General features: G+C 51.2%; 1 protein-coding gene across 2 annotated transcripts in view; it reads right to left on the minus strand.

Moving 5' to 3' along the window:
• The window catches only part of LRP5 (LDL receptor related protein 5), a 120,892-nt gene that overhangs the window by 73,436 nt on the left and 35,235 nt on the right, over positions 1 to 12,221 (minus strand). For both annotated transcript variants that reach the window (XM_079708286.1, XM_079708285.1), the window contains exons 3-5: positions 10,316 to 10,513; positions 5,196 to 5,392; positions 4,095 to 4,226 (exon numbers count right to left, since the gene is read on the minus strand). In XM_079708286.1, the coding sequence (XP_079564412.1) occupies positions 4,095 to 4,226; positions 5,196 to 5,392; positions 10,316 to 10,513 (527 nt within the window). The remainder of the gene's footprint in view (positions 1 to 4,094; positions 4,227 to 5,195; positions 5,393 to 10,315; positions 10,514 to 12,221) is intronic.

The raw sequence follows: 12,221 nt of genomic DNA on the forward strand, positions 1-12,221 counted from the left end.
GTGTGGCCTCAGCTCTTCACCCCCCAGCACACTGGACCTCACCAATTCCAAAGCCAAGAAGAGATCCCCAAGTGATCCCAGGGCCTCCTCGGCCAGCCCCGGAATTCCATCCTCCCACCGGACACACCGGGCCTCAGAAGACCCTGGCAGCCCTCCATGGGCACTGCTCCCTTCCGGCCAGTGAGGTGCCTGCACCAGGTCCTCAGAGCTCTGCTGGTGACATTCAATAGGATTTAGTGTCTCGTTTTCTTCCTATATTACCCTCGTGTTACCAGCCACTGTCTCCAGGCAGTGTTCACATCTGATACCCTGCACATCGTCCGCGCTCAAAACCCACATTCCACATGTAATTTATGTCCACCAGGATGCAAAACTACATCACCGAAGGACGCTGGCAGCTCTGAAGGCCGCCTGAGAAAAGGAAAGCAGCCACCGTGCTCAGGTGATAGGACTGGGCCTTTCAATCAAACATGGTCCTTTAACATGATGTTTTGTGGCAAGGAATAGAAACTGGAGGGTGAGAGATCCATGTCCTAAAGCCCCCAGTTTGCCATGGAGCCGTCATTTTTTGTGACATCGGAGGCCCGAGGCCCCGTTAGGCCCTCGCTCACAGAACCGTCTCTGACTCGCTCTGTTGCCCAAACAGACAGAAAGGCCCTCGGGGACAGAACCCCTTTCTCACTCATGCCCAGGTGAAGAATACGGAGAGGTGTTTGAGAACCACCGCGAGTTTCCAGAAAGCCATCTTGGGGGCAGACCCTTGAAATGCTCTGAGAAGCTTCTGGGTTTCTTCTCGACTTCAACAAAAACATTTAGAAAATTGTTTACCCTTTCCCACCCCAGCTGCCCCGGACCCCTTTAACTTCAAACAGGTCCAGGGCAGAAGGTACAGAAGCCGCCATTGACCCCCGGAACTAACCAGTGCATCAGTGGGAAGCAAGTGGGGTGGGAACCAGTCTTATAAAAACCAGGACCCCAGCAGTCACATTCTCATGCAAAGCAAGACTCCTGTCCCATGGCTTTTGTCCCTCTGTGAGCTCTTCCCTCCCTCTGACGTAACACCCTAGACAGGGCATCTGGAGCAAAAGCAGGAGGATGCAGGCTAAGTGTAAAGACAGCCCCCGCCTGCCTCTGTGCAGACTCCCATCCAAGCGGGAGCCCCTCGGAATGACAACAAAAACGTTTTTCTTCCGCGTGCTTGGCATTCTCCACCTGGGTTATTTGTAAAAGTGTCCTTCACAGCTCGGGCGGCGGGAAAACAGTTCTGGTAAGACCAGGGAAGGTGGCCGCAGAGCTGAATCCCAGGGAGTCTGCAGGCTGGCCGTCCTACTGAAGGAGGCTGGGAACCAGCTTCCGACAGGAAGGACAGGCTTTGCTGCTAATCCCTCCCGTTTCCCCCACCACCACCCGCCGTAGGTGTCGGTATCAGCACCCACTGCAGAGCTTCCGGCCCCTCCTCTAGGAAGCCCTCCACCCCAGGCCTCCTCGCCCCACAGTTAATGCCTGCAGAGGGAACAAAATCCTCTCAAAGGGCTCAACCCTGGGCAGTGGTCCCCAGAGCTCAGAGGCTCCAGCTACTGGGATGCTGGGAACCCGAAAGGAGGCTACAGCCTCAGCTTCTTCTGGTTGGAAAAGAAATGGGGCCTCCCCCGGGAGTGGCAGGACCCCTGGACAATAGAGGTAAACCTAGCCCCTTGGGCCTGATGAGCTGCCAGTGGTGTGAATGGTGGGCATGGCTGCCGTATACTGTGTACCCACTACTCACAGGGCACCTTGTAGGCACTTTCAACTCCTGTTAATGCACTGGGTCCTCCACAGCTTCCCTGGCAGGGGCTGGTCCGTGACACCCACCCTCATCTCACAGATAAGGAAGGGAGGCACCAGGCACCATCCATGCCAGATGATCAATAGCTCTCTGTACTCCAGGGTAGCCTGGGCAAGTCACTTCTGGAACTCCAGGCTTCTCCAGCTGTGCAACTTCACTGGACCATGACTCTGGGCTTCTATGAGGGTTTACACCTTATTTTTGCCCACACCCCACTCCTGGGCCCCTTAACAGAAGCGGCTGCACAAGGTCTCCCGTCGGGGCAGGTACTACTGCATGATCCACCTTTCTGGGGGGTTGTGTCCATCCCTATTCCTTCCCCAAATGTCCACATGCAGCCTGGCTCCAGACACCCGGAGTGGGCAGAGATGGCAACCATGCCTGCATCCCCCTCCCTCTCCCAGAGAAGACATCACCAATCGATGCAACACAGGGCTCGGGCAGACAGCGCCCATCGATGTCAGCAACAGACACCGGATCCAGATCCTTCTAGCTCCAGGGCCAGGCCCCAAGCCAGCACTCTCATGGCAGCAGGACTCGGACATTGCAAAAACACAAATAGAACAGAAATGTCCGACAAGGGAAACATGGTTCAAAGGTACGCCCGCTTGATAAAACATTCTTCAGGCACTAAACCGCAGGTTTTTGAAGCATACATACCTCTTGTCATTGCAGATGCTCCTGCAATAATGTCAAGTGAAATGTATAGACACACATGGACAAAACGGCAGAGTTAGATACATGGAAATATTTAGACTATCTCCAGATTTCCCTTAGTTTCTCCAATACACACAAGCAGAACTGGCTCCATAATATGCAAGAACCACTGCAAAATGAAAATGCAGAGCCCCTTGTTCAAAAATTATTAAGCATTTCAAGTCAACAACAGAGCACGAAACCAAGCACGGGGCCCTTCTGAACTCGAGGCCCCGTGTGACTGCACAGATGAGACACCTGTGAGGTCAGTCCTGATACCAACTGGTTCCTGCCTCAGAGCAGCCCACAGGCTCTTCCGTCTCACTGTTCCTTCTCCCTCCTAATCCTCTAAGCCTCAACTTAAATGGTGCCTCCTGGGAAGGACCTTCTCTGGCCGTCCATCTCAGGTAGCCAGCCCCCCCTGCTGGGCTGTGCTGGGGCCCTGGATGTCCCCAGGGACAGGCTGTATCCTGGATGCTTATCATTTCTGGGAGAGCACATCCTGAACCCCACACCTGGTAGTAAAGGCCCCCAGGCAGTGCCATGGAGAAGGGCGACACTTCTTTAAAAATAGCACGAGTCTTTGAAGCAGCAAGTGCCCGAAAACCAAAGGGGAGAGTAAAGAGGTGCAAAAATACCTATAGCAAAGATAATCACTTGTGTGTGTGGGGGGGGGCAGGAGATCAACTGAACTTGGTGCATCCAAAGAAAACTCCCATTAAGGATGTGTTCACAACCTAAGTTTCCATGGCATGCCGGGGTACGGGGGTAGGGGGTAGGGGGTAGGGTTATTACAGCAGAAAGATTCCATGAGAATGGGATGCAAGGATAAAAATGAATTACAGGGACTTCCCTGGTGGTCCAGTGGTTAAGAATCCGCCTTCCAATGCAGGGGACGCAGTTTCGATCGCTGGTCGGGGAACTAAGATCCCACATGCCGCAGGGCAACGAAGCCCACGCGTTGCAACTACGGAGCCCACGTGCTCTGGAGCCCGCAGGTCTCAACTAAAGTGAAGCCCACGCGCCGCAATGAAAGATCCCACGTGCCACAACTAAGACCCAACAAAGCCAAAAATAAATATTTTTTTAAAAAATGAATTATAAATTCCATATCAACGCTCATGAAAAAGCAGAAAAGCAAAGACATGAGCTCCCAGGAGGGCCCGAGGTACTAGAGCGGTGAGAACACCTGGAAGGGGCGGGAGGAGAGGAGGACGTGTCTGCTGGGAACCTGCTGTCTCACACTCGCTAACACCATTGCTATTGTTACAATAAACACAGTTTTGATGTAATAGCTAAAGACAGCCAGCTTTTAGGGTGCAATTGCGCATGCCGGCAGTGCGCTTGTTACTTGGGGTCTCTGCCCATCTGGCACGACCTCGTCTTACAGACGGGAACCTGCGTTCCGAGGTCGTTCGCCCATCAGGCAGCAGAGCCCAGACCTGACCTGCATCCCGGCTGCTCGGCTGCCAGCGTTCAGAGCCCGGGCCGCGTGAACCCCTTCCCAAGGAGAGCAGATCGTGGGGCACCCAGGCTGGTGGCCGCCCCTCCTGCCAGCCGCTCCCTGGCTCACCTGCCTTGCACGTCTGGCCGTTGTCCTGAAGCTGCACACCAGTGGGGCAGGCGCACGCGTAGAAGGGCTCCCTCGGGGACAGCAGGCACAGGTGAGAACAGCCACCGTTGTTCTCCTCACATCGCGTGTGGTCTGGGGAAACAGGGCAGGCGGGAGAAGGTTCCGGAAGGGGCCCTAGACACCCACGCCCACCACTCCCGGTGTGGGCATCCTCCCCGCCCTGCCCCCTCTTCCCGATCTCCTACCACAAAGAACCCCGCCTTCGTCACGGCCCCTCAAAGGACACCTCCTCTGCGGAGGCTGTCCCCAGCCCTCCCTGGCAGGATCCCAGGACCTGCCTGCGTGGTAAGGTGAGGCCCTGGGTCGGGGGGGGTCCAGGAGCAGAGGCCTGTCTTATCTCTGTGACATGCCTGGACCTCATGGGCTCTGCACAGAAGCTTGGTGGCCACACCTGGCCACTGGGCCGAGCCTCTGGTAGATGATGACAATGCTTTTCATTCTCCCAAGCCCTTGCACAACCAACGTGCAAATGAACTGACAAATACTCCTGGCATCTCACTCTGCCCAGGACAGGGTAGAGGGTGGTACCCATGAAATGTAAAGCATTAAACCCACCTGCGTGTAAGGACCACGATGTTCTCCCCAGAAAACAACTCCAGGGAGCCCCACCCCTGGGAGCCCACTCTGAAGTACAAAGTTGGAACCTTCAACAGCACGGTGGCCAGAATCCGCCCCCCTCCGTGGTCCCCATGGGAACCAGTGGTGGCCCTGTAAGAACAGGTGGTGGTCCTCGTGGGAGCGGGTGAGCCCAAGGCCCTGGCCCTGCTTGCTGGCTGCCTGTCCCAGGAGCTTTTCACCATCAGGGACCCCTGCCACGACCCCATGGGGACCCCAGGCTGAGAACTTTGACTTGGAGCAGATTTTTTCATGAATAAACACGTAACTTCCACTGGGCCTTGAAAACAGGGCAACCTTCCTTGGGAATCCCTCTGCCACCCCCGAGGACCGCTGGGGCAGGGCCCTGCCCGAAGCAACCCCGACACCAGCTCTGCAGAAGGGCCTCTCCCAGCCTGCCCCACCCCCAGCCTGGCCCCGACTTACAGTAAGGCTGCCGCTCTGGGCTGAGCACTTGGATATCCATGGGCGAGTAGAGAGCGCTAAGGATCTCCTTCCTCTTGTCTCCAGTCCTCTTGTTACAGGCGTGGATGGAGCGAGTCTGCCAGTCTGTCCAGTACAGAGTGTCTCCAGAGAGCGTCAGGGCAAAAGGGTGAGTCAGACTGCCCTCCACGACCTTCTGCCTGTGGTGGGGGGGGGCGGGTGGAGGAGCCGTCAGGGGGTCCCCATCATGCTCCCCATTTTGAAAGCCTTCCATTGTCACTGCTGACCCATCACAGGACAACAGGAGCAGTGATAGAGCAGTGTGAGACCAGGCCAGGGCATCCCAGGAACCCTCTGCCAGGGTGCACAGGGCACCTTCCAGACCCAGCCAGCCTCCTGCCACCCCTGACAGTGACGTGGGGGGGCCCTGCACACCCAGCTGCTCCCTGTCTAACCCGTTTCCAGAAGGGGGGCTGTTGCCAAAGTGCCTCACAGAGAAGAAAGAAGGAAGAAAAGTGGCAGGGAGGAAGCCACACCTGGTGACAACAAGCTGATGAGAAGCATACCTGTCCTGCCCTGATGCTTTAACAACATAACACAAATCGGACCAAAGGTATTGATACTTGCTCATTCCTATGATGTCAATAATTTATATCATCAAAGCAAATTAAACTTGTATCAGCGTTAAAAAAAAAAAGCTATTCTCATCTGTGTATTTATAACACCCAGCAAATGAGAACTTGCTTTTGTTTTTTGTTTGTTTGTTTGTTTGTTTGCAGTATGTGGGCCTCTCACTGTTGTGGCCTCTCCCATTGCAGAGCACAGGCTCCGGACGCACAGGCTCAGCAGCCATGGCTCATGGGCCCAGCCGCTCCGCGGCATGTGGGATCTTCCCGGACCGGGGCACGAACCTGTGTCCCCTGCATCGGCAGGCGGACTCTCAACCACTGCGCCACCAGGGAAGCCCCGAGAACTTGTTTTTAATGAGATCATGGACGACGGTAATAGAATCGTAATTCACACAGCTGGTAGTATGCGATTATCTGGTTTAATGACCCACGCCTCACTATAGGCTTCCTGAGGTGGACGCTGTGGATGGGTGGTCACCACCATCTCCTCAGTCCCCGGTACAGCACTGAGGAGGGAGTCACACTCAAAAGGTATCACTGAACAACCAAAAATCATACACTCCTGCTCTTTCCCATCCTGACCTGACATTGCCTCTTCCCTGTTTTCTTCATGTCACTTTTTAAAAAGATTTATTGACTAAAAAGGATCATAAGAGAATACTATGAACAATTATATACCAACAAATTAGACAAGCTAGACGAAATGGATAAATTCCTAGAACCACACAATCTTCCAAGACTGAATTGTGAAGAACCAGAAAATCTGAATAGACCGATAATTAGTAATGAAATTGAATCAGGAATAAAAAAACTTCCCCAAAACAGAAGTCCAGGTCCAGATGGCTTCATAGATGAATTCTAACAAACATTTAAAGAAGAGTTAATACCTATCCTTCTCAAATTATTCCAAAACATAGAAGAGGAAGAACAGAATAGCTATTACCAAAAAGACAAGAAACGATAAATGTTGGCAGCGATGTGGAGAAAAGGGAACCCTCGTGCACTGTTTGTGGGAATGTAAATTGGTGCAGCCACTATTGAGAACAGCATGGAGGTTCCTTAAAAAACTAAAAATAGGGCTTCCCTGGTGGTGCAGTGGTTGAGAGTCTGCCTGCCGATGCAGGGGACACAGGTTCATGCCCCGGTCCGGGAAGATCCCACATGCCACGGAGCGGCTGGGCCCATGAGCCATGGCTGCTGAGCCTGCGCGTCTGGAGCCTGTGCTCCGCAACGGGAGAGGCCACAACAGTGAGAGGCCCACATACCGCAAAAAAAAAAAAAAAAAAAAAAACTAAAAATAGAACTACCATATGATCCAGAAATCCCACATCTGGGTATTTTCCCAAAGAAAATGAAAACACAAATTTGAAAAGATATATGTACCCCTGTGTTCACTGCAGCATTATTTACAATGGCCAAGGTATGGAAGTAACCTAAGTGTCTGTCGAGAGATGAAATGAATGGATAAAGAAAAGACGGTGTGTGTGTGTGTACATATATATATATATGTATTTACACACACACACACACACACACACACACAATGGAATACTACTCAGCCATAACAAAGAATGAAATCTTGTCATTTGTGGCAACATGAATGGACCTGGAGAGTATTATGCTAAGTGAAAAAGCTCAGACAGAGAAAAACAAATACCATATTATTTCACTTATATGTGAAATCTAAAAAAAAAAAAGAGAAACAGATTCATAGATACAGAGAACCAACAGGTGTTTGCCAGAGGGGGCGGGTAGGGGAACAGATGAACAGATGAAGGAGATCAGAGGTACAAACTTCCAGCTACAAGATAAATAAGTCATGGGGGACTTCCCTGGTGGCTCAGTAGTTAAGAATCCACCTGCCAATGCAGGGGACACGGGTTCAAGCCCTGGTCTGGGAAGATCCCATATGCCGTGGAGCAACTAAGCCCGTGCACCACAACTACTGAGCCTGCGCTCTAGAGCCCACGAACCACAACTACTGAGCCCATGTGCCACAACTACTGAAGCCCACGCGCCTAGAGCCCATGCTCCGCAACAAGAGAAGCCACCACAATGAGAAGCCCGTGCACCGCAATGAAGAGTAGCCCCCGCTCACCGCAACTAGAGAAAGCCTGCACGCAGCAACAAAGACCCAATGCAGCCAAAAATAAATAAATTTATTTTAAAAATCAAATCTTAAAAAAAAAAAAGTCATGGGGATGTATGTAATGTACACATAGGGAATATAGCCAATAATACTATAATAACTTTGCTTGGTGACGGATGGTTAACTGTTCTCATTGTGACCATTTCATAATTGAATCACTATGTTTTACACTTGAAACTAATATAATATTTTATGTTAATTATAACTCAATAAAAAAATATATAACACCCAGACTCATAGATACAGAGAACAGAGAACAGAACTCAGAGATATAGAGAACCCCTGGTTCCAGGGGAGGGGGGTGGGCGAAATGGGTACAGGGGATCAAAAGGTGCCAATTTCCAGTTATAAGATAAGTCCTGGGGATGTAACATACAGCATGGTGACTATAGTTAACAATATTGTATTGTATATTTAAAAGTTGCCAGGAGGGCTTCCCTGGTGGCGCAGTGGTTGAGAGTCCGCCTGCCGATGCAGGGGACACAGGTTCGTGCCCCGGTCCGGGAAGATCCCACATGCCACGGAGCGGCTGGGCCCGTGAGCCATGGCCGCTGAGCCTGTGCGTTCGGAGCCTGTGCTCCGCAACGGGAGAGGCCACAACAGTGAGAGGCCTGCATACCACAAAAAAAAAAAAAAAAAAAGTTGCCAAGAGAGTGGATCTTAAAAGTTCTCATCACGGGGCTTCCCTGGTGGCGCAGTGGTTGAGAGTCCGCCTGCCGATGCAGGGGACACGGGTTCGTGCCCCGGTCCGGGAAGATCCCACATGCCACGGAGCGGCTGGGCCCGTGAGCCACGGCCGCTGAGCCTGTGCGTCCGGAGCCTGTGCTCCGCAACGGGAGAGGCCACAACAGTGAGAGGCCCGCGTACCGCCAAAAAAAAATAAATAAATAAATAAATAAAGTTCTCATCACAAGGAGAAAAAAATGTAACTCTGTATAGTGATGGATGTTAACTAAACTTATTGTGGTCATTATTTTGCAATATACACGTATAACAAATCACAACAAATCACAGTGTCATACACCTAAAATGAATACAATGCTATAACGCCAATTATATCGCAATCAAAAACCAAACACAGGACCTCCCTGGTGGTGCAGTGGTTAAGCATCCACCTGCCAATGCAGAGGACATGGGTTCGAGCCCTGGTCCTGGAAGATCCCACATGCCACGAAGCAGCTAAGCCCATGCGCCACAACTACTGAGCCTGTGCTCTAGAGCCTGTGAGCCACAACTGCTGAGCCCGCCTGCCACAACTACTGAAGCCCACATGCCTAGAACCCGTGCTCTGCAACGAGAAGTCACCGCAATAAGAAGCCTGCACACCGCAACAAAGAGCAGCCCCCACTCACCACAACTAGAGAAAGCCCGTGCGCAGCAACGAAGACCCAACGCAGCCAAAAATAAATTAATTAAATAAATAAATTTAAAAGGAAAAAAAACCAAACATACAAAAAATGTCTTGAGGTGAAATTCACGTATCACCAAATTAACCATTTCAAAGTGAATAATTCAGGGCTGCGTAGCACATTCACAATGTGCAACCATCACCACCAGCTATTTCCCAAACATTTCCATTCCCACTGGAAAACCCTGAACGTACCAAGCAGGTACTCCTCATCTCCCCTCCCCACACAGCCCCTGGAAACAGCAGTCTGCCCTCTGTCCCTAAGGATTCGCCTGTTCTGGACTTTTCACATCAATGAAGTCACACGATATGTGGCCTTTGGTGTCCGGCTTCTTTCACTTAGCAGCATGTTTTCAAGGCCCATCCATGGTGTGGCATCCACCCGTGCTTCACTCCTTGTTATGGATGAGCACCACTCCACTGTACAGATATGCCACAGTCTTGCTTATCCATCCGTCACTCATCTGTTGGTGGACATTTCAGTTGTTTCTACCTTTTAGCTATTGTGGATGCTCCTGCGACGGATATTTGTGTACAAGTATTTATTTCGATACCAATTTTCAATTCTTTGGGGCCATAAACCTAGGAGCAGAATTGCTGGATCCTACGTTAATTCAATGTTCACACCCTGAGGAGCCATGAAACTGCTTTGGATGTAGGGCTCTTTATAGCCTTTTCAATCCCACTTAGAATGAGCATTCTACATTTTGCTATAAAATAGACGCAGATGCCACCCCAGACCCTGCTTGGGTGGGATGTCAGACATGGTGTGTGCACTGTTATGGATCTCAGCTCTGAAAAGGCCTGCAGGCCTCAGGCCCCCAGGGTTTCAGGTGTAAGACCACTGGCCTGAGTTGAGAAGGATCAGCCAACGCCCAGCTGGGACTGGCCAGGACCCTGTGGGGAAGGTGGGGGCCCAGAGCCGGGTGGAACTTACCGGAAGGAGCCGTCCAGGTTGGCGCGGTGGATGAAGCTGAGCTTGGCATCCGCCCAGTACAGCTTCTGCTCCTCCAGGTCGATGGTCAGGCCGTTGGGCCAGTAAATGTCCGAGTCCACGATAACCTTCCGGGTGCTGCCATCCATCCCTGCCCGTTCGATCCGGGGTATCTCTCCCCAGTCTGTCCAGTACATGTACCTAACAAGGAGGACAGAAGCACGATGAGAAAAGCTCGTTTTTGCTTTGTTTTTGTTTTCTGTCTATATGAATGCAAGCGTATGAAACAGAGACAGTGAATTTGCCTTGAAATCTCGCCCAACGTTTAGGGCCGAGGGTATCATTACTTCCAATTTGCTTTCTAAGCAGTCAGTAATATATTAATTTTTTCTTTTTTTTTCTTTTTTGGCCGCATTGCTTGCAGGATCTTATTAGTTCCCCAACCAAGGATTGAACCCAGGCCCTCGGCAGTGAAAGCACAGAATCCTAACCACTGGACTGCCGGGGAATTCCCTGTAATATATTAATTTTTAATCAAAGTTGCATAATCAAATATACTTGTTTCCACTTGTTCTCATTTAGCAACATATTCCAGGTATCCTCTTCTTACTAATCGAAATCTTCCTTGTTCTTTTAATGGCTATATAGTACGGTAAATTATTTAAGTGATTCCACATGGAACGTTTGCGTTGCTTCTGATTTTTTGCTACTATGAAAACGCTGTAAATGAACTTCTAAAAGGCAATTAAAATATGTAAAATGGAATATTATTCAGTGCTAAGAAGAAATGAGCTATTAAGCCATGAAAAGACACGGAGGAACATTAAATGCATGTTACTAAGTGAAAGAAGCCAACGTGAAAAGGCTACACATTCTATGGTTCCCACATACGACACTGTTGAAGGTAAAACTATGGAGACAGAAAAAGATCAGGGGCTGCCGGGGACTGGGGAGGGATGCACTGATGGAGCACAGAGGATTCGTAGGGTAGCAAAACGATTCTGTAGGATAATACAACCATGGATACGTGACATTAAATCTTTGTCAAAAGACTCTCTGTAACTTGCCCTCAATTTTTCTGTGAGCCTAAAACTGCTTTTAAAAAATGAAGTCTGGGGCTTCCCTGGTGGCGCAGTGGTTGAGAGTCTGCCTGCCGATGCAGGGGACACGGGTTCGTGCCCCGGTCCAGGAGGGTCCCACGTGCTGCGGAGCGGCTGGGCCCACGGGCTGTGGCCGCTGGGCCTACGCGTCCGGAGCCTGTGCTCTGCGGCGGGCGGGGCCGCGGCGGTGGGAGGCCCGCGTACCGCAAAAAAAAAAAAAAAAAAAAAAATGAAGTCTGTTAAAAACAACAATGCGTAGGTGAGGTATACACTGAAACATACCAGTTATTCTGGGTGGGTTGTGGGTGATTCAGCTCTGCTTAACCATGTTCTTAGAGTTTCCAGCCAGAAACCTCCGCCTCCTTAGAGGCTTCCTTATTTGATGTCCCTTCCCAGGAGCAGAGATAATATGCAGGCATCTGGGCTGATGGGTTCAAACCCCACCAGTGCCCAGATGTCCAGGCAGGGCGCCCTCTCAGCATGGCTCTTCAGTGGAGAGCAGAGGGAACCGCACCAGCCTTGAGGACATGAGTCCCTTGGGTTTCTGGCCCAGTCGGCGGTGGACAAGCCACGGGGCACAAGGGGTGGCAGACCTGTTTCACTTTACTTTGTCCACTAGTGTCTCTCCACAGAGAAGGGGGACAGTGCCTGGATTTCCCTTTGAGGAACCCCCCCTCCACTCGAGGTCCATGAAACTCTCCAGGTGGTGTGTCTGCTCCCACACCCCCTCCTGGAGTGGGCACAGATCAGTCCTGAGCAATCAACAAACCCCATTACCCTCAGCCTTGGTGGCTGCTTTAGAGACAGGC

The sequence above is a fragment of the Hyperoodon ampullatus genome, assembly GCF_949752795.1.
Source record: "Hyperoodon ampullatus genome assembly, chromosome: 7".
NCBI lineage: Eukaryota > Metazoa > Chordata > Mammalia > Artiodactyla > Ziphiidae > Hyperoodon > Hyperoodon ampullatus.